The sequence below is a fragment of the Nilaparvata lugens genome, chromosome 6, assembly GCF_014356525.2.
Source record: "Nilaparvata lugens isolate BPH chromosome 6, ASM1435652v1, whole genome shotgun sequence".
NCBI lineage: Eukaryota > Metazoa > Arthropoda > Insecta > Hemiptera > Delphacidae > Nilaparvata > Nilaparvata lugens.
The window spans coordinates 52,369,260-52,389,158 of NC_052509.1; the positions used below are offsets into that span (position 1 = coordinate 52,369,260).

The 19,899-nt window shown below is 33.5% G+C and overlaps 1 protein-coding gene across 2 annotated transcripts in view; it reads right to left on the bottom strand.

The window, feature by feature from the left end:
- The window catches only part of LOC111064343 (proton-coupled amino acid transporter-like protein CG1139), a 42,731-nt gene extending 23,056 nt beyond the window's left edge, over positions 1-19,675 (bottom strand). Inside the window, exon 1 of one of the 2 annotated variants that reach the window (XM_039431220.1) lies at positions 19,274-19,675. In XM_039431220.1, the coding sequence (XP_039287154.1) occupies positions 19,274-19,300 (27 nt within the window). In that variant the 5' untranslated portion in view covers positions 19,301-19,675. Of the gene's footprint in view, positions 1-13,905; positions 14,125-19,273 lie in introns of those variants that run through there. The other variant, XM_039431221.1, reaches the window with a different exon arrangement.
- Between the last annotated feature and the right edge of the window lie 224 nt (positions 19,676-19,899).

Genomic DNA, 19,899 nt, shown 5'->3' on the forward strand with positions numbered 1-19,899 from the left:
ATAGAGTATATAGAATGTATGAATAATAATGTATAGAATGTATAAATGTATATATTCCATACTCACTGGTCAGAATAGTGGTTTGAATGAGTAGCCAACTTTTGTTCAAGATATTCTTGAAGAAGATCAATTCTTCCATAAGTTTCAGTCATAGTATTAATAGTCTGCTACAGTCTTATTGACTGACAGACTTACACTGAGATGAAACTACAATAGATTTAGCCTACACTGAGATGAAACTCAATCGAGCTTATGAGTTGAATAGCTTCGAACTTCCAAAGACATTATTGCAATTTTGGAACTTCAAATCACATGAATGTTCTTTAGCTATTGTTATGCTTGGAGTGAAAATCTGTATGAAAAATCCAAATAGAAAGATCAATTTCTTTTTTATCGCTCTAATAATTATAATACAAAAAGGTATAGTCTAGTAAATCTTCTATGTAATCTTGTACAGGAAAATTAACACTAAATACTCCATATTCCCTTCACAGTTGAATCATGGTCAAGTGGTAGAGTGGACATTACTGTCCAAACTTCGTCACGTCAACAAATAAAGAAGTCATTCTATTCTATTAATTCCAATTTCTCACTCCACTCACCGAAATGGAAGAAATTTGAACAAAACGTCGAACCCTCAAGTTTCATAATTTCACTTGCTTCCTTCACATAATATTATAAAGTTTTGTAATTATTAATCAGCCTTTGACATGAACTTCAATTTGTTTGTTAAGCAACAATTACCTTATTCTATTATATAATATACACAAACTCAAAAAAAAGCTTCAATAAGATAGCAATTTTGGTGATGACAAAATTTACTCCTGGTGTAAGCCAACAAAACCATTCAACTAATTCTATTATGACCTAACAACTCATCATTCAAAAAAGTTTAGAAAAGAAAAGGTTTTGGAGGTGATAAGATGCACACTTGGTGTAATCCACATGCACACTTGGTATAATCCACATGCACACTTGGTATAATCCAACAAAGATTTGAAGGACACCACACTAAACTGCCCTATTCACGACAAGTAATTTTCCTACCGTTATCTATAACTCTGTCATTAAATTACCCTTCCTACTCATCAGAATACCTGAACAATTAATTATAACAATCAACACTAATTGAAAGTTAATGCCGTAAAGGATGTACATTATCCTAGTACTTCAACGAAGTCGAAGTATGATGATCTCATCGCGATAAGTGCAAGTGACTGAAAATTCCCACAGCCATTCACTGCCAAAGCCTTGATGCGTGCGAAAAAGGAACTGTCACTAATAAAGTGAAGTAGTTCCATTTAGTTTATGTTATTGTAATGCCAATCACGACCACGACCTGGGAGTCGAGAGCCATTGGCACGGAGCTTCGTCAACCGTCAACAGTCAGAACATCAACAGTCAACCGTCAACGATGTTAAGATAGTAAAGGATTGCAGGCCAATGTCGAATACTGGTGGCCTTCCGAGCTGGGAACCTAAATCGGTCGTCGCTTTGTATGCGATAACGTCCGAACGTTATTGCAATGGTGCGTGATGCGATGACAGAAGATAGCTTGATTGTTTTGGTTTTGTTCCTTGACCACTCTTCATCATAACTTGTAAAACTTCTAGGAACCATGTGACTGACCATCGTAGCTTCTATCGAAAACCTTCGTAACTTTTAAAAACCATGTGACTGCAAATATGAGTACGGTTGGTTGATGATAGTAATAGTATATTTCGCACCTAGGGCAGGAAAGGGTACTCTTTCCGGCCTTAGCCGGAAAGAAACCTGTTCTGACGTCAGACGAGAGTCGTCTGCAAACAGCGCCTTTCAGATCTACGTAGGGACTGGAAAACAGCTGCTTTCTGTGCAGTGTGGCGAAAATGAATTATATTCTGGTGTATTAAAATGAAATGGAAGTTATAAAGTACTATCTTTTATGTTCACCCTTTTTCATCATTTTAAAGGAAGATAGCTCTAATTAGTTGTAACTTAGTTGTGATCAATAAAGTAAGAAAGAGTACTTTATTACTTCCATTACATTTCATTAATTTTAGTAGTTCTAAAGAGGAGGATGAGTAAATTGTGGTGTATATTATATATACAAAACACAATATAAATGATAAAGGAATTTTATTAACCTGACAACGGTCTCATGGCCAGATTTTTCATTGACTACCTACCTATGTATTTGTGTGCGTCTATGTATGTCATACGCTAATAATAATGTAATGATCAAGTACCCTCTATTGATAACTTTCTTGTGTTTTAATAATCAGTAACCCTCGTAAATATTATTCATATCAAAGTATACTCCTATATAATAATTTATATTGAAGAAAATAGTATAAATTCAGTAGTGTCTGGTGATAGTAACTTCCTAAAATATTAACAATTTTCATTAGAAACGGTGCTTGTTTGGTCCATTTTTTCTCACAATTAAGAAAAAGTGGCTTGTAATTTGATGAGAATGCTATAAGCTAGAAAATTCAGGTTCATGTTTTGTAGTGATTGATACTATCTATAGACAGGGGAGAATATTTTAATAATAACAGGTGGTACAAAATAATTAATTGAACCTGCTCCACTATTCTAGCAGTTTTCACGAACGATTAATGATAAAATGTCCGTTCTCTAATTGGATAGCTGCTTGAAAACCATAATATTTCAGAGCCTTACGTTTTATGAATGTTGCTTAATACTATCACCGATTGTTAGGTTGATTCGTTATCTGTATATAACCATATTCCGTAGACGAAGATGGAATTCGAAGCATTTTAATTTACGTCATTGGATTGACTCCTTTTTATCACCTTCAATTACTTCAGAGCCGACGTCTCAAAATCACCAAAGTGGATACTTGAAGAAAAATTCCGTCGGGGCTCATTGAACTCGAAAGAAATTTCCATTAGGCTGACTTTGTTGCATGTGATCAGAGCATGCATAAGCGCTTTGAATCGCTGTTGCAATTCAACCACACTTATCTGTGTCACGAATTCAGCTGATGCTTGATTGTATCTGGATCTTCAAAATGGATCACCAGGTATGGTAAGCGGCCACATCACATTTTAAGATCTATCAAATGACAATGTGTTGTGGTGCAACACAACAATTAGGTTTGTTTCCAATCAATTGCGTAATTTTCTAGCTGAGGAAAATTTTATTGTTGCACTTGTTATAACAAATGTTATAGTGTTTGAGTTATTGAACACCAGAAAGGTAGAAATTACCCCATGTTCAACCCACTGAATTCAAACAATAATTGAGCTCTGTAAATCTCAAATTTTCCAGATAAAATTTTCCATTGTGTGAATATCTAACTGGGATATCAACAAAATTAAACATCGAATTGTTTCATACTGTTCATATGTACTTTTGACATTCTAGCCTACAGTATAATATGAGCAGATTGAACTATGATAATGTAATTAGAGTCTAGAATATCATTGTTACACTGACTGGTCATACTGTTGTATTGTGAGAAGTATCGAACTGTAATCAAATTAGCAAACGAACTCGGATTCCTGTCTCTCAGTAGAATCCAAGACTCTACTAGAAGGAAAATACTCTCTATTTGTTGTTTCTATTTAATCGTACGTTGACGTTGATCAGTTGGTGAGTGACATAATAATGATAATTATTGGTATTAATGAGTTTAACACATTTTCTTGAAATCAAATTTGATTCGTGTTTCATCTATTATTACTTAGAAGGCTGTGTATGTGCAACGTAGCCTCCATTCTTATTATTTTTTATTCATTAAATACCTATAATCGAATCAGCCTTCGAATGCAATTGGATTAATGAATTGAATGGAATTAGGTGGATGAATTAGAAGAATAATCAATTAAAGGAATAGAGACGTTTCATAGTAGATAAATCTCTGATTAAATGTATGGTACTTGATACTACCTTGTTAATCTATAAGGAATCGTAGAGTCCTCTCGCCAGATTTTTAACATTCAACAGATTCTCAAACAAAAATCTTCCACAGAGATGATATATAATAATGTGTATCGCCTCAATAAACTTGAGAATTTGAGTTCGTCCACTAATCACATAGTTTCCATACTAGAAATTATCTCTCTCCTTGAATTCTTAGAAACAATTTCCATAGATTCAAAGTGTTTTAGAAGAAAATCTTTCCAAAAAACGTAAACGCAGATGATGCGTCGTGTGGATGACCTAGTATCACAACAAAATACCACATAAACATTACCGCAACGAATGAATAAGTGAAGAAAGAGTCCGTAATTAGTTATGAGTTATTCATAACTGAGGCCTACGTATAATAGGTCAGGCGCAAGGCTTTCACTTTTCCAACAGCTGCTGAACACTTCCAACAGTGAATGTATCACAGATAAACATAAAACGACCTTACTCCATAATCTAACAATGGAAAGGGTCAGGGTGTATCTGAGGAGGTGTATCATCGGGGTGCCCGAAATTCCACAGGGGGTCACAAAAACCACTGGCTTCAAATAATAAGATAAGAATGGTCTGCACTGTTTCATCTTGATTCAATTTTTCAAGACAAGAGACGACCATGAACTGCTTTGTCAAGCAGCAAACCAACTTGCCAAACCGACAATAACTTAATTATCTCCGCTCATCTCATCTTAAAACCGCCATAAAACAATCGTACCGTTCATTGACATAGTAACTCTTACTTAATACAGTACCAACGCTCTTTAGATCTCTCACAAAGTAGAACACGGAATGTTTAATCAGAGCTCTGTTTGAATATTTATCATCCACAAATTTCTTTGTGCAACTTTTTGCCCGAAAAAATGGAACGGTTTTGGCAAGATGATAATATAAAGCAGCCACAAGTGAGAGACCTGCTTAAATTCATTATTCGAGCTATTTCTGTTGTTTACCTTGGGTGTTGGCTAGTTTGAAAGGTTACCTATTACTGCTATTGCAATGCCTGTCTCTTAGACCGTAAATTTTGTTCAAATGCCGTATTCTGTAGGTGTATTGCAGCTCTGTTTCTATCCCCATAACCTTATATCAAACTAAAACAGAGCCATGTTTCTTCCTAGCTTGTTATCTGTTACTTATTATTTTCTCAAATTGATTATTGCTCACCGCGAGTCTGCAAATTATATTGTTCCATCTGTACTATATCTGCATACACATCTTCTCTGGCGGGAATATTGTTTTATTCAAATTGTTGATTATCAAAGTTTCTATGGTGGGAGAATCTACCAAGATTCATAGAATTGTAAATATTGATTGTTGTTATTATTGAATAGATGTGATGAATAATTAATCAAATCGAATAATTTATTGTCAAAAACACAATTTGATTATTATTTGAATAACTTACGTAAGTTGAATGAATTGATATTTTTTTACATGCTATATGATTACGCAACCATCAATATTCAAATTTTTATTTCAATAAGTTACTCAATTCGAATGAATTTTATTTTATTTTCATGCCGTGATCACACAAACATCAATTGATGATGATGATAACGTGTAAAATATTGAATTTTAATAATATTTTATTACTTCCAGGGTAAGAGTCACCGTGAGAGGAAGCCTACAATAAAATGAGACCAGGGCAACTGATATTGAATGACGATCATTTGCTATCAATCTGTGACTTGATGATACATGGAAAAGTAGGCAACACTTATCACAATAATACAAAGATTACAATACGTGTAACTAGCTGCAACCATAGAGTTAAGATACTGTTTAATTGGTAATACCTGTTCATTTGTCTCCGCTACAGCTTCGGTCATGAGTAATGAAACTCGCCATCAAGCACTCAAGACAAACATAAACAAACATAATCTTCATGTAGTGAGTTGATGGGTGTACATGCAATAGTAGGGAAACTACTTAGTAGTTAGCAACACTACAGACTAGGCTATCTAGATAAGTTCTTGTCGTAACTTGAGTTATATCCAAGGTCACTGTGAACTTGAATGTAGATAGGTTTGAAATGTGTTTGAAAGACTTTGTATTTTTGTTGACAATACTTAGGCTTTAGTGTTATAGGTGATAATTAAACAAGTGAACTAGGCCTTCAACCGTCTACTGTTCAATAAGAGGCCAACTGATGGACTTCTTATATGAAACGAAAGCCAAATTATTCATTGGATTTCGTACTTGTGGTAATAAATGAAGAGGAAAATTGAATCCCTCCCAAAAAATATTAATTAATCTCAGGTCATTTTTCTCACTTTTCACTCACCACAAAATAGTGCACCAGGCTACTACGTATCTATTTTGAGATGTGAGCATTCACAAAAGTATTTGTATGCCATGATACAATTTCAACAAATTCAACTTGGTCAATTCTAGGTAAGCGTGGAATTTCTTTTTTTTGTTAATTTTCCTCATCCAACTCCGATAAAAAGTCTGTTCTTCGTATTTGAGAACAATCGAAGTTTTCCTTAAGCAATCATCATCACTTTGCCAAATTACTAGACTGACAATAATCATATTTTCCATTGTTCTTTTCTCTAGAACCATTCTATTTTCTATATTATCCATACCTCGTATTGATGTGATTATATTCTATAATTCTATAGCGCACAAAACCTATTATCTTTAAAGAACTGGTTCTGATAGAAAATAAAAGTGCATAAGAATCGTATCAGTGGAGCTTCACGAAGCAAATATGTTTATTTTCAATTGATTAGTAGCTTTACATTCAAGGTTGGGATAATCTATTGATCGTAATCACAAAACTTTATCATTGGAGTGATTATCAGTATAGCTTTACTCACAGCTAGGTAGGTCCATATAATTTTTTAGAAAAAATTATTCTGATAAATAAAGAGCAAACTTCTTCTGTGTGTGTTTCGTATTTTCATTGTAGTATCTTACAGTCTTAATAAAGCAATCTTAATATAAAATCAATCTCATACATAACGTGTAAGTTTTCTCTGTTACAAGTTACAAGGCATGACATTCTACTGAGGTTATGGAAGCATTGAATTAGGTGCCCTATTCAAGTATTAATCAAAATAGTATCACCACGATATAAAGAGGTGAAATCAGTGATGTAACGCTCGAAGAGGGTTGACAAACGATACGATATAGATGGTATGTCACGAATTCGTGACAAAACATAACACGTCGAACGTTATTCAAACTTCATCACAAATAGCTGTCAGGCGCTTTTATGTTCATGAAAAGGCCTTCTTTTATGTCAGGGGCATTGCTGGTAGCCTTAAATTATGTTAATACTACATTGTTTATCAAGTAGGGTACAATAATTTTCAACGTTTCAAGACAAATGGCAAGCCTAGAGAAGAAGTTGCTCAGTGAAAAGTCAATACTTATTTGTCTTGCATGCACAAAAAACTAAATAGTGAGAAAGATAAGTTATTAGTTCTTCTCTATCTTCTCAATGGAACGATCTACATTTCTGGAATAAAGTTTGAGAAAATATCACGTGGAAAATTCCTACCAGTTGAATGCAAATGCAACTAATTAAGCTGTTTGGACACAAAAATGATATAATTTATCGTCTGATTCCCAACAAATTTCAATCCATTACTGATTAACGGAAAAAATCATTGAAGTGTCACGAAAGAGACTTTAAACTAAACCAATTCAAACTAAATTAGATGTTGACCATTGCGTTGAATGCATAATTTACCATGAAATTACTCAATTGCAGTAATCATCATCAATTTCCTACAACAAAAGCTCCATCTTCCTCTAGGGAAATGCCATAGTAACAAAAGAAGTGATGTTATCATTATTTAATTGGATATTCAGTTCTGTCGTCAGATCACTGGCAGGAAAGTTATAATTCAACCTTCAGTTACGTTTTTATGAAACTATTGAACTAGCGCACAGGTTGCTTTTGCAATAATCTATTTCTACTGCTATTTGATAGCTTCAAGCAGAATTTTTTATTTATAAACTTGAATGAGATATCCATTTTGTATTTCAAGGTGCACCTTCTCGCAAACAGAAGGAATTTATTGTTTCCTTAATTGACTCATCTATATTGAGTTGGCGTTTTAAATCTAAAACCGGTTCCTATTTACTATAAAAAATCATCTTCAGCAGGTAACAATGAAGGAGATTAACTGATGAAAAAATATTGGAGTTTACTGTTTTTTGAGAGGTATTAATCAGTTGAGGCCAACTTCTGTCAAATAATTCACTAGTTGAACAGGAATGCAATAAATTAATAATCCGATTAAATAATGAGAATTCATAAATCGTCAAATTCTTTGATTTTTATCATAACCTTTTAAACTCTATCAACAGTTTGTTATATAACGGGTGAATATTTTTTGAAGGGTCAACACAACTCTATGGATGTGAAAAGTAGTTTTAATTCACTTGCAAAAATGTTTTCAAGCTAACAGCATCCTTTGGATATTACCATAGAGTAAAGATATTTGAGATTATTTGTCTCTGATATTCCCTTACAACTTTGAGAAGCTTTTCAAAAAATGTAGCATTTTGATTGGTTGGTATAGTACCATACACTTCCAGATTGTTTCATGAATAATAGTGTATCACAAAATATAGTGTCATAAAAGAGTTGAAAATCTATTGCACAATTTACATACCAGGATTATTATCGGCAAAGCTATGGACATCGCACTTTTTATACTATCACTTTCACCTGAAAGAAGGCTTCATGGAGCTTGTAACAGGAAAAATCTCAAATTTTTGCAGCACCTTCTCAAAAATTGGCAAATAGAACGGTTTCACACTCGGTACGGATGAAACTAGCTGCAGTTTAGATGAAACTGGGACTGAATACAAAGTGGACTTTCAAAGAAAGAGCACGAGTGCAGACTAAAATATCTCTCTTGTTAAATAATGGTCTCGCTATTCTCTCTTCATAATAGAGATAGGAAAAAATATGGGCAATTAGCCCGATTCGAAGCAATATGCGGTATCTTATACTAGAGCGGATCAGTGGAATTGAAAGGAAGCTGTAGAGTTGAAAAAGAAACACAGGGATGAAATATATTATTATTATTAGTAGTAATTAAATAGAGACAATCAATCAGTGATTACTCTGAAAAGAAGATTAAAAGATTATTTTCTTAATTTGCGATGCAAGAACAATAAGTAGGCTAATTTATTATTGAACTACTAGGAACGTTTTCTGAATGAGAATTTCGAGAAAATCCTTGGCTTTCATATTTCCCGCTTGCTAAAGTAAAGTATTCCAATGTTGCAAATTGGCTTACCGATGGATATTGATATCGGATACCTTAGAGTAATCCATCCACAGCTCTGCAGAGCTACATATTTTGGTGTGAACAGTACATAAAGATATTAATCTAGGGCAGGTTACTTATAGTGGCTTTAACCATGGAGCAATATATAAACGTAGATCATTTGCCTCTACTTTAACCTTCCGGCAGTCACATTGCTTAACAGTTGATCACTTTTTTAGTTTTAATCACAGGATACTGTTGAAAATTGTTATACTGAGCCACTTCAAGAATCAAATCTGTTTATTTTACAATAATTTGCGAATATTTCAGGGCGGTCAAGCACGACGGTAAACTACTTTACAATCCAATGATACAATTAGAAATCAATCTAAATATCCTTTCCGCGAGACTCGCAATTGTTCTGAATATGATTGTAGTAAACAAGCTCCAATCAGCGCCTACTTTATTTCCTGCATATTGTTAATGATTGTCCTTGAAACTGATGGCTGTGCAATTAATGTGAGGTGGTTAGGACTTTGACTGATTACTATACATTCAGGTAACCATTCAATGAGAGCTCATTAGAACTCGTATGAATTGTTGCGAAGAAATTTTATTCCTTTCTAAAATTTACATGACAGCAGATATTGACAGTGACAAACTGATCCTGTATTTTGTTACTTTATTATGACGACTTCGCAGCAGGAATTTTGATGAAGAGTTTTCTCTAGATTAAACCAGATGAATCTCGAAATGCATGTCATGTTATGAAGATTTAGGTTGATGATTGTGAAGATTCATTCGTCAATTAATAGACTCCAGGTTGTCAATCAATCAACTATAACCATGATGATAAAGCAAGGAGTGACTGGAGCAATACATAATGAGGTAAGGTAATTAGGGACTGTATGGGACTGTATTGGGGACTTACAATAATTTTCCAATTTTATAGAACCAGATGTAGGTTTTATAGAACCATAGAGACAAAAAGACTAGCGAATTTACCTGATTCTTTGCTCTAAATTGAATCCAAGTAATATAGTGTATATTTCATATCCATCTCATAAATGACTATATTCTTCTTTCCTCATTCATTACTTGACACATCACATTTCCAATTCATTACTTGAGGATGCTACAGCAAAAATGGAACTCAATGAATTATAGTACTGAGATTCACTTCAAACTGTCAGATTACTTAAAAATTACATCTATGCTTCTCATACAACAAATGCTGACAGTTGATATGGACTCATATGGATATCATTATGTTTACTATTTCATTTCACTTGTTCTGTCTGATAAGGATGAAGATGAGACGTTGAATCTTCATTTTCAAGGGAAAACCTGATCTTCTAAATTGATTCAATCATCCACTTGATCTTGGTACCAAAATAATTGCACGTAATTCGATCGATCTCATCCGTTTCGCAAATATCAATTGAGAGGTCCCACAGTCATTTCAAGTAATTTACAATTGCATCGATGGATCTCATCCGTTCTGCTTATAATATTATCAATATATACTTTTAATTAGATTCGAGACTTTTATTGCAGTCAAAACACGCTCAGCTTCGTGACACTTGACTGTTCAACTCATCTTTTTCACTTAGAACGCAGATTAAATTCAAGTGCTCACTTGAACACACAGTCGCCACTTGTACGCCACATGTATGCAACGATAGTATTGAAGAGGACACCAGTTGCAGAGAACTCGTGTTAGCACACGTTGTCATGATATCACTCCGAGTTGAAGTGCAAGGATTAGGGATCATTATCATGAGGTCTAATAATGGCGGTACACGACTAATAAAGAGTCATAAATTTTGCTAAATTAAACTGAACGATAATCGTATAATCCGGTTTGAAGAAACTGTTGTAATAAGCTACATGTTATAGTCTGTGTGTTAATCACATGATACACGTTTCAAAAGAGATGTCACTTATCCAAATCGAACTGAGCATATTGAAATCGCTACTTGAGAAAACGCAACTGAACATATAATTATTGACAGAGATCAATGATCAACCATACTTCGCAATCATTCAATCGCAATTGAGAGGAGGGAGTTCACTTGGAGAATTTTCAACATTTTAATCAGGTTGTGATTGAGTAATAATAAACTACCTATCTAAATCATGATCATGCAAAAGAGATTTTTTTGGAATTAAGTAACTTGCTTACAAAGTTTTACAGTTTCACATGTTATATGGAAATCACTAACCAGGAATTATCATCCCGAGCATTCAAACCCAACTGAATGCAGTCTCATAATCCAACGTTCAGTCTCCTCAACATAATAATAGAATCCAAGGTACCTAGAATACCTGTATTCTAGGTATATTGGTAGAATCAAGAAGCCTTCTTCATATTTCATGCCGCCCAATCTTCATGAAAAATCTTCAATTTTATGGAGTGTCTGCGGCGGAGTGCTTAAGAAGGGTATTCGCAGGAAATGCTTCGAACTATATCAGCTAAAATTACTATTTCATGAAGAATTTATCTAAAAGAAATTCTTCCCAAACTATGAAATTTTAATTGTTTCAACATTGTTAGAAATATGAGTTTGATCAGTTTCTAAAGGAAAGGAAGAAATTGGAAATAGCAGATTGAGGAATACATTATTTCAACAAAATCATAGCTCGAACTTCAGTATTATTATTGGAAGTGGAAGCTCTATGAACTCCACCCCATAGTGCACATTTCAAATATCAAAGTAACGATTGTAAATGTACATTACCTCATTGCACATTATCGAGAACTACATCGTTGCACAACTGTCGGACTAATGTAATGGGCACACCTCCGTTGCATCCATTATCCTACTTTGATAATAGACGACAGCAATTTGGTTTACAAATTTAGACCTTTTCTGCTGGTAGAGGAGTAGTTTATCAAATGACATAATAATGGGGAAATGGATGGTTTGAGCCAAACTGCAAAACAAGTGATTGAACTTGACATAATACCAATGAAGCTTGGCAAAGACATAGGTCTATGTTTGTTCTCATGAAGTTGTGGTGTGAATCAACAATTTTCAAGTCTGTCAATCCAATGTGTAGGAATTGATACAGTAGTTCAAAAAGCTCTTATACAAGTACATTTTAGTCTTCGGTTCATATTCGTGACAGAAAATAAAACTTATCAATATTTTTAAATAACTGATTTTAAACGTTGACATTCAATATAACCATTGTTTGTTTATAATTGTTTACATTATAATCGCAAAAATCTTGAAATTATTTCAACATTTGCAGAGTAAGAAATGGCATAGAGTTGGGTGTAGAGTAAAGTACGATTGGAATGGAATACACAATGTAGCACTCTTCAACCCTTAATAATTTAACGCTAACTAAATTATTACAGATTTCTTCATTAATTGATCAATATAAGTATCCCTCAATAGGTTCATTAGGACATTTTAATATAATATTCTTTGAATAATTCTACTATCCAATGGTTTGTGGAACTTGAAATTCAATTAGAAAAGTAGATAATTAACGACCCATCTATTTGCTCAGGCATTACCCAAATACCGGTAAGTAGTTGATAACACTGAAGAGATTCAGCAATTAGTTTACTGGTCGGGAATTTCCACAATTACAAGAATTATACGGTTTAGGGTTCATAAATGGAATTACATTATCAAAAATGCTATTATAAACTCTGATAACGTAACTGACATTTTCTACATAACAATAGTTCATTATTTCAGAAGGCATAGTCTTTTAATTCCTGGAATCAGTTTTAGTATAGAATTGACAATGGAATATAAATAGCAACTGCCTGGATTGTTCTAGAACTTTCCTAAGTTTGGTTCATTCACTCTAATGAGGCTATTTTTTTATAAATGTTGACATATTTATGACAGTTTGTATCGGGCTGAGTTCAGAGAGTATAGAATGTAACATGTTACATTCATGTATTAATTACATGTTACATAGAATGTATAGAATCTTACATTCTATCCTCACTGGCTGAGTTTCCCGCACAGATGTATAACTTTTTGGAAGCTGACCTAGAATTTCTCCATGACTTATCTTTGATTGAATTGTGCAGAGAATTTTACAGTTTTGTAATTCCTCTAAAAGACAAAACATACTCTCTGAGGAATAATGGATTCACTAATAAATATTCATTCATACATTTTGTCTATCAGAGTAGACAGAATAAAATTATTATAGAATAAACTCTATCAACATTATTTTCTCAAATTATTACTTTCAATGCTGGTTATCAATCTCAATAATATTCTATTAATTCTAATAAACAAATTTGTGATTTTATCCAAAATGACCACTCTCCATTTATCCAAAAGAAATAAGTAGAACATTGAAAATGATAATGGATAGCTTACTTTATATTGGTTTAAACTCTATACAGACTTTTGGTAGACCAAAATTTATGTCTCTCATATTGACATATATGGAGGAAACCTTAAATAGAGGTTTTCAATAGCATTGTTTGTGCCCTGAGGGAATAAAAATTTTATTCTATTAGAATGTATTTACAATGTATAATTTTAATTTGACGTTTCCCAAAGGAATGAAAATAATTATTATTCTTATTATATTGCATTTGAATAGTGGAGGATACTTTCATGTCTTGGGTCAGCCTAATAAACAAAATTTCACATTCATTTTCAAATCTAAATATTCAATTGGCAAATTACCACAAACTAGCTCCATTACTAGATTGTGGGAACACAGAACACACCCTGATAACATAAAAAAACTGTTAAAATATCAGAAAACCAACCTGAAAGTAGCATGTAACGAGTTGGCCTCTTGTTAAACAGACAGCCCCCTAGTGTTCACCACCTCCACTGTTTCCCGTTTATCCGATTGGCTTAGTTTTCTGCCACTCTCTCTCTCTGGAGCAACAACAACTGGAGCAACTACTAGTCCACCACAACACAACAAGACGTGCACCACCGACTGGTCACAACGCACTGAGAGCGATTCGCCGCCCGCAGCCGCTCTAAAATGAAAAGCTCATTCCCCCTCCCCCGCCACCCACTCAGGACGACCACCGTCCTCACACCCACCCCTCTCCACAGGTGATCCACAACTCTGCAGACAATACGACGACAACCTCCTAATGTTATAGTACTATACATATATTGATGATCCTAATGCACATTATCTCGAGTTGCGATGAAAAATAATGACGCTGAGGTCTTCTTCTGTACAACTCAATGTGCGCCAATCATCAATTTTTTCAGCTCTTGTTTCCTGGGAATGTTTCTATCATGGAATGAAGAACTATTGTTTTCCTTTTCTGTGATCTCTATAGAATACAATGGCAGAAGTCTTGAAAATTGTGTTTGAGGTGGTATGTAGCTGTCATCAAAGTTACTACAATATGTATTGTGTCAAAATTTAAATAGAATATGAATACATGCGCAAATAATACACGTGTATATTTTAAAACAACAATGTTTGAGAAGTTGACAACTAAAAATAATTAAATGAGACTCACTTTTCATAGGTAGCAAAAGGCGAGTTTCAGCTAACTAGATTACTTTTTATTTATTCATTTTATCCACAATCACAAATTATAATTAAAATATGATTGGGAGAAGACAACAGGCATAGCCCAAAACTGTCTTCTCCCAAATTTTTACAAATAAAAGTTTCAAAAAAAGAATGAGGTTAGATTTCACTTTTCACTTCAAAAAGTCCAATTTACACTTCAAAACTAATGACTAGACTAAAAATTTTAAATTTTGATATTATTAGTCATAATCTTCATCATACAAGCAATGATCTGAACGTTATTAAGACTATTAACTTATCCTGCCCAACTTTTGAATCCGAAATAACTTACTCCTTGAAATCAAAATTTCTCAGTGAATCTCCAATCAGTAATAATAGAATAGGCCTAGAATAGAATCGCTGCCTTTATTTTTTACCTAGGAGGGCGGAGTGAGGGCGCAGCCCTCTCTTACACTAAACCCTCCAATAAATACAATAATACAAGAACTGAAAAAAATGGCCTGAAAATGACGTGTCAACTCTCACGAGCAAGACAATTCTAAATTCCTGCAGTTTTATAATATACTTTTTCCATTCATAAATAATATATTTTATTGATGATTCTGTGGCAGAATTAAAGTAATATGATGTTGTAAATTGCCCAGTCCATTTCGGGAGACAAACCCTTCACCAAAGAAAACTTCTATACTCCTAGAAAACTTTTAGATTCCGAGCTTTTACCTATATAATCCCTCCTATTGATGTGTCTACTTTCTTCATTAATATTCTTCCGAAACAGAAATATATACAATCATTAACTAGGCTGAAGCTTTGGTGATCACACACTTCAAATATAACTGAATTTGTCCGAAAAGTATAGGACGTTTGCAGAAGTAAGAATAATAAGATTAAACATTCTATTTTTCTATGGTTCTCCAATCGCCAAATGCATGGAAATAGAAGAGAATTCCCTGCGAAAGGAGAAGCGCGTCTGTCAAGGAATGAGAAAAGAGAGGATTGTTAATGGTCATAACTGACATCTAACAAGTGAGAAATCATATTCGTAATGGGATGGTGAAATTAGTTGGAAAAGAGAGGATATCACCGTGATCCCGTGTAACATAATGATGTACATGAGGGAAAATCCATTATGAATGCTTTTCGACAGTATATTAATTGAAAACTATCCTACATTCGATATGTACGTGAACAAAAGCAATATTGTGACGGTCATACACATGAAAATTATTTTATTTTTTAGCCAATATAAAGTTTTCACAAGTTCATTTTGTTTCAAGCTCCACTAAATTACGGGATGATTACAAAAAAGTAGATTTCCATTGTGAATTATTTCCATTCAACTTCCATCATGATAAGTTTTACATGTGATTTTCAGATTTTCCGTCTCTCTGTCACTCTGCTCTTCGCATTAATTTTCTCAATCACAAATGTAGTCGAAAACAGAATTAAAATCTTCCTTTTCAACACTTAGTGAGTAGTTCAATGCTTCTGGTGACTTCAAACCGCAAAGTATTGATTTACCGTACACGAAGTAAATAGTGTATATTTCTATGAATAGAAGTTTAACCAGAGTCCGTTAGATTAATTAATTCTCTCACACTCACACAAATCCACATGTGAACAGAGATTGGTCATTCCTATAGCACCAACGTCAAGAAAGTTCACATTGTACGCATGTGAGATTGTGAAAATAGAATGAATCAAAGTGAACTTGAAGGGGCAACATACGAGTGACGTCATAAGGAAAGACAAGCGCAGGACTAACAGGAAAACAGTGCAATATTTATTTGCGATCAGCTGGATTCTGCCAATCTGTTGGACAATAGGCTGAACGGCTCGCAATGACTCAACTCTGGAGACTAACAGGAATGGAGGGCAAGAGAAAGTAATACTGATATTTGACGCACAACAAACGCAAACTCTGTTTGAAAGTAAGATGAATGGGTTGTGGATGCCATTGCATTTATTTTATTCTCTCCTGTTGATTGAACTTATGAACGCATACAATATTTTTGTCTCTGTTTCAATCTCCCTCTATAATTCTAGATAGTGTATATGTTGTGTTATGATACAGAGTACCAAATATAAATAATTTTGTTGGTGTGTTGTAGATTGCTGTTGTTGTCAAGTTGTAACTTGATCTTATCTCCCATAGTACAATAATTTGAAGATTGAGCTCAATAGTGTTATTAGTGTATATGTTGTGTTATGATATAGAGTACCAGACATTAATAATGCTTATGATAATATGTTGTAGATTGTCTGGCTGTTGTTATTGTCAAGTTGTAACTTGATCTCATCTTCATAGTAGAATTCGAAGATTAAGTTTGGCACATCCTCAAGCTAAGATGAGATATAATATCTAGGCTAGAGAAGCTAGGGAATTCTTTCAAGCTATGCAGCATAACTATTCATGCCGGGAGCTATAGATTCAGAATATTCTGAGTTCGAATTATCCATAATTTCCAGTCATTAGGGTTGAATACTCTCTCTATGAGGCGAAGTGGTTTTATATATTTCTATTGTGATAACGAAGATGAATCGTACTGTAGCTAAATTTAAGCTGGGATTAGCGAAATTATACTGTATTATCATAATTTTTCAATACTTTGTACTTTACTATTGAACAACTCCCAAAATATATGAGCTTCTGATTACCAAAATAAGCAGAATAACTATTTCAATTAAGGTGATTTATGGATTAAATATGCAGATTAAACTCTCACATGAATTCGAGTCTTATACTTATTCTACAATTTCTTCTTATCGGTACTTAAGCATTACATAATATTATTATGTCACCATTTGGGAAAGGAACATTTTTAAATTTTGAATGTTTCTTCAAATGTTGACCATTTTTGGCTTTTTTCGTAACCCATACTCAAAATAGTGTTGACGGTTGCAGTAAATACTTCAGCATTTATCGTACTACAATGAGGATTCTAAATTTCAGTCATAATAAGTTCTTGAGTGGCAACTAATCTTTCTATTATTATTTATTTTTAGAGTTGTTTACAACAATATAATATTGTGAGTTTGAATAATGATTATGCTTTGGGAATAATTTTAAGCTATCATTGCTTGTGAGTTATCATTGATAAGATTTTAATGGTTTGGAATAATTTGTTGTATTCAACAAAAAAATTAAGGGAATTCAAATAATTCAGATATTATCTTTGATGTTTTAAAGGTGATGTTGTGGTAAATATACACATCAAATGGAAACTATGCGATATTGTCAAAATCACAGTTCTATCGAAACAAACTGAGATACTGGTTTCATTTAGTTGTTACACTATTATCAATCTCTAGTAAACTGGAAGCTCAAAAATTGAGCAACAGAAAAGCAGAATAATAATAATATGGTAGGGATGACTATACGGTTCATATGACCATATTTGGAATACTTGGCCATGTCTTTTCTCGGCCAATTGCAGTAGTACTCAGTTTTCATTGGTCAACAGCTGATGGCCAATTCAGCCGTTCAAAGTCAGTTAACTTGATATTGATAATGGTTTGGCAACCGAAACTAGTATCTCAGATTGTTCTTATAAGCCAGTGATTTTGACGATATCGGGCCGTTTTTATTCAATTTATATACTATTAAATCCATCGTTGATTTAGATTAGAAAAGCATCAACTATTACAATTTAGGTCTACTGTGATTTGTATATTCTATTATGGTCTCCAGTAAGTTGAGGATTGTAAATCATGGCTTGTATTTTTAAGGGAAGCTTCATTTCCATACGAAGACAAATTATCATGAAATTAGAAAAATCCAGAGGCTTAATGTCTTTATTTATTGGGAAACCTATTCTCCTTGTAAAGTTCAATATTTCAAATTGCTGTTAGATTTTATAAATAGATACTGTTTGATGAGGTCATCTCAAGTATTATTAAAAAATAAATTACCCTCGTTAAAATCGGATTATCCATATAATAATCATAATTATAGCAGACTGAGAAGTTTTTCGTCCAGAAGAAGCTTAGCATCAGATCCATCGAAGTAACACTCAATCTAAGCACTGTCGAGTCAAGGAAAAGTCCATCATTGGACATCATATCTGGGACTTTTGTGAGATAATTCTCTCATCGCGAATCACGAGTATCAAAACGTGACTGCTACAATAACATTATTTGATTGCCAAAGTTTTCCTGGAGCTGCCTGTACTTAATAACTGATGAGGAGGAATGAAGGAAATACCTAAGCCATACGCAACTAAAACAGTTTTTCCATACCACGTGCAGTTATAAAACATTAGTACAAGCATTGAAATAATCTTTCTAACATTGAGATTTCATGAATAAAAATGATGGAAAAAGTAATACGTAGTGACTTTCATGGGATTCTTTTATCATTATTTATAGAGCTGCAACCAATAAAAGTGTGTAATGCTTCACCACAGTGGAAGTGATTCCAGTCAATAATATTGTTGTTATTCCATAACAATTCCACTTTAATATAAATTTGATTAAGTGTGAAAGATTTTTTATGATAGCTATGTAAGAATTAAATGGACATATCATCAGTAGCAGAATTACATAATTTTGACCTGCTCAATATGCATAGAATCATGTAATCGATTACGAATTAAATTATTACTTATATAAATTTAGTTTCTACTTACCCCTCTATCAATGGTTGAGAGTTGCATCTTCTAAAAGGGTATTAACATGCAGTTATTTGAATTTAAATTATGAGATTACTTATAATAGATTTGTCGTTATGACTGTAGAATAACTTGTCACTTATAATAGGAGAAAAATTTTAAAACATTGTGTTCAAATCTTATCTGTGGAGCGATTTCCAGTACCAAAAAATATTTTGCGAGAGTAACTCATTCTTGTAACGAATTTTGTACACAATTCTGTTGAAGTTCTATCATTTTGGCAAATTATATTTTGTCACTGGAAGCATCAACGTTAAATACATGAGGCGTATTGGATTACATTATGAATCACTATGTTAGTTCTTTGAGTAGAGACCACAAAAGACACAACAGCTAGGTTACCCAAGAAACAACTGATTTGTAGGGGAAGAAATTGAATGTTAGCCAGTAGATAAAGCCAATTGGAGAAATTATCAGATTATTGAGATAAATGGAACAGCAAAGGTGAGCTTGAACAGCAGGTTACTGCTCTCAGTTGTTTTGTAGTAGCTTGATTTTTATGCCCAAGGAGTTCTGCTATCTGCACAGTAGATAAAAGTATCCTCCTTATCTAGGTAACAGCTCTTCCCCTAGATAGCCTTTCG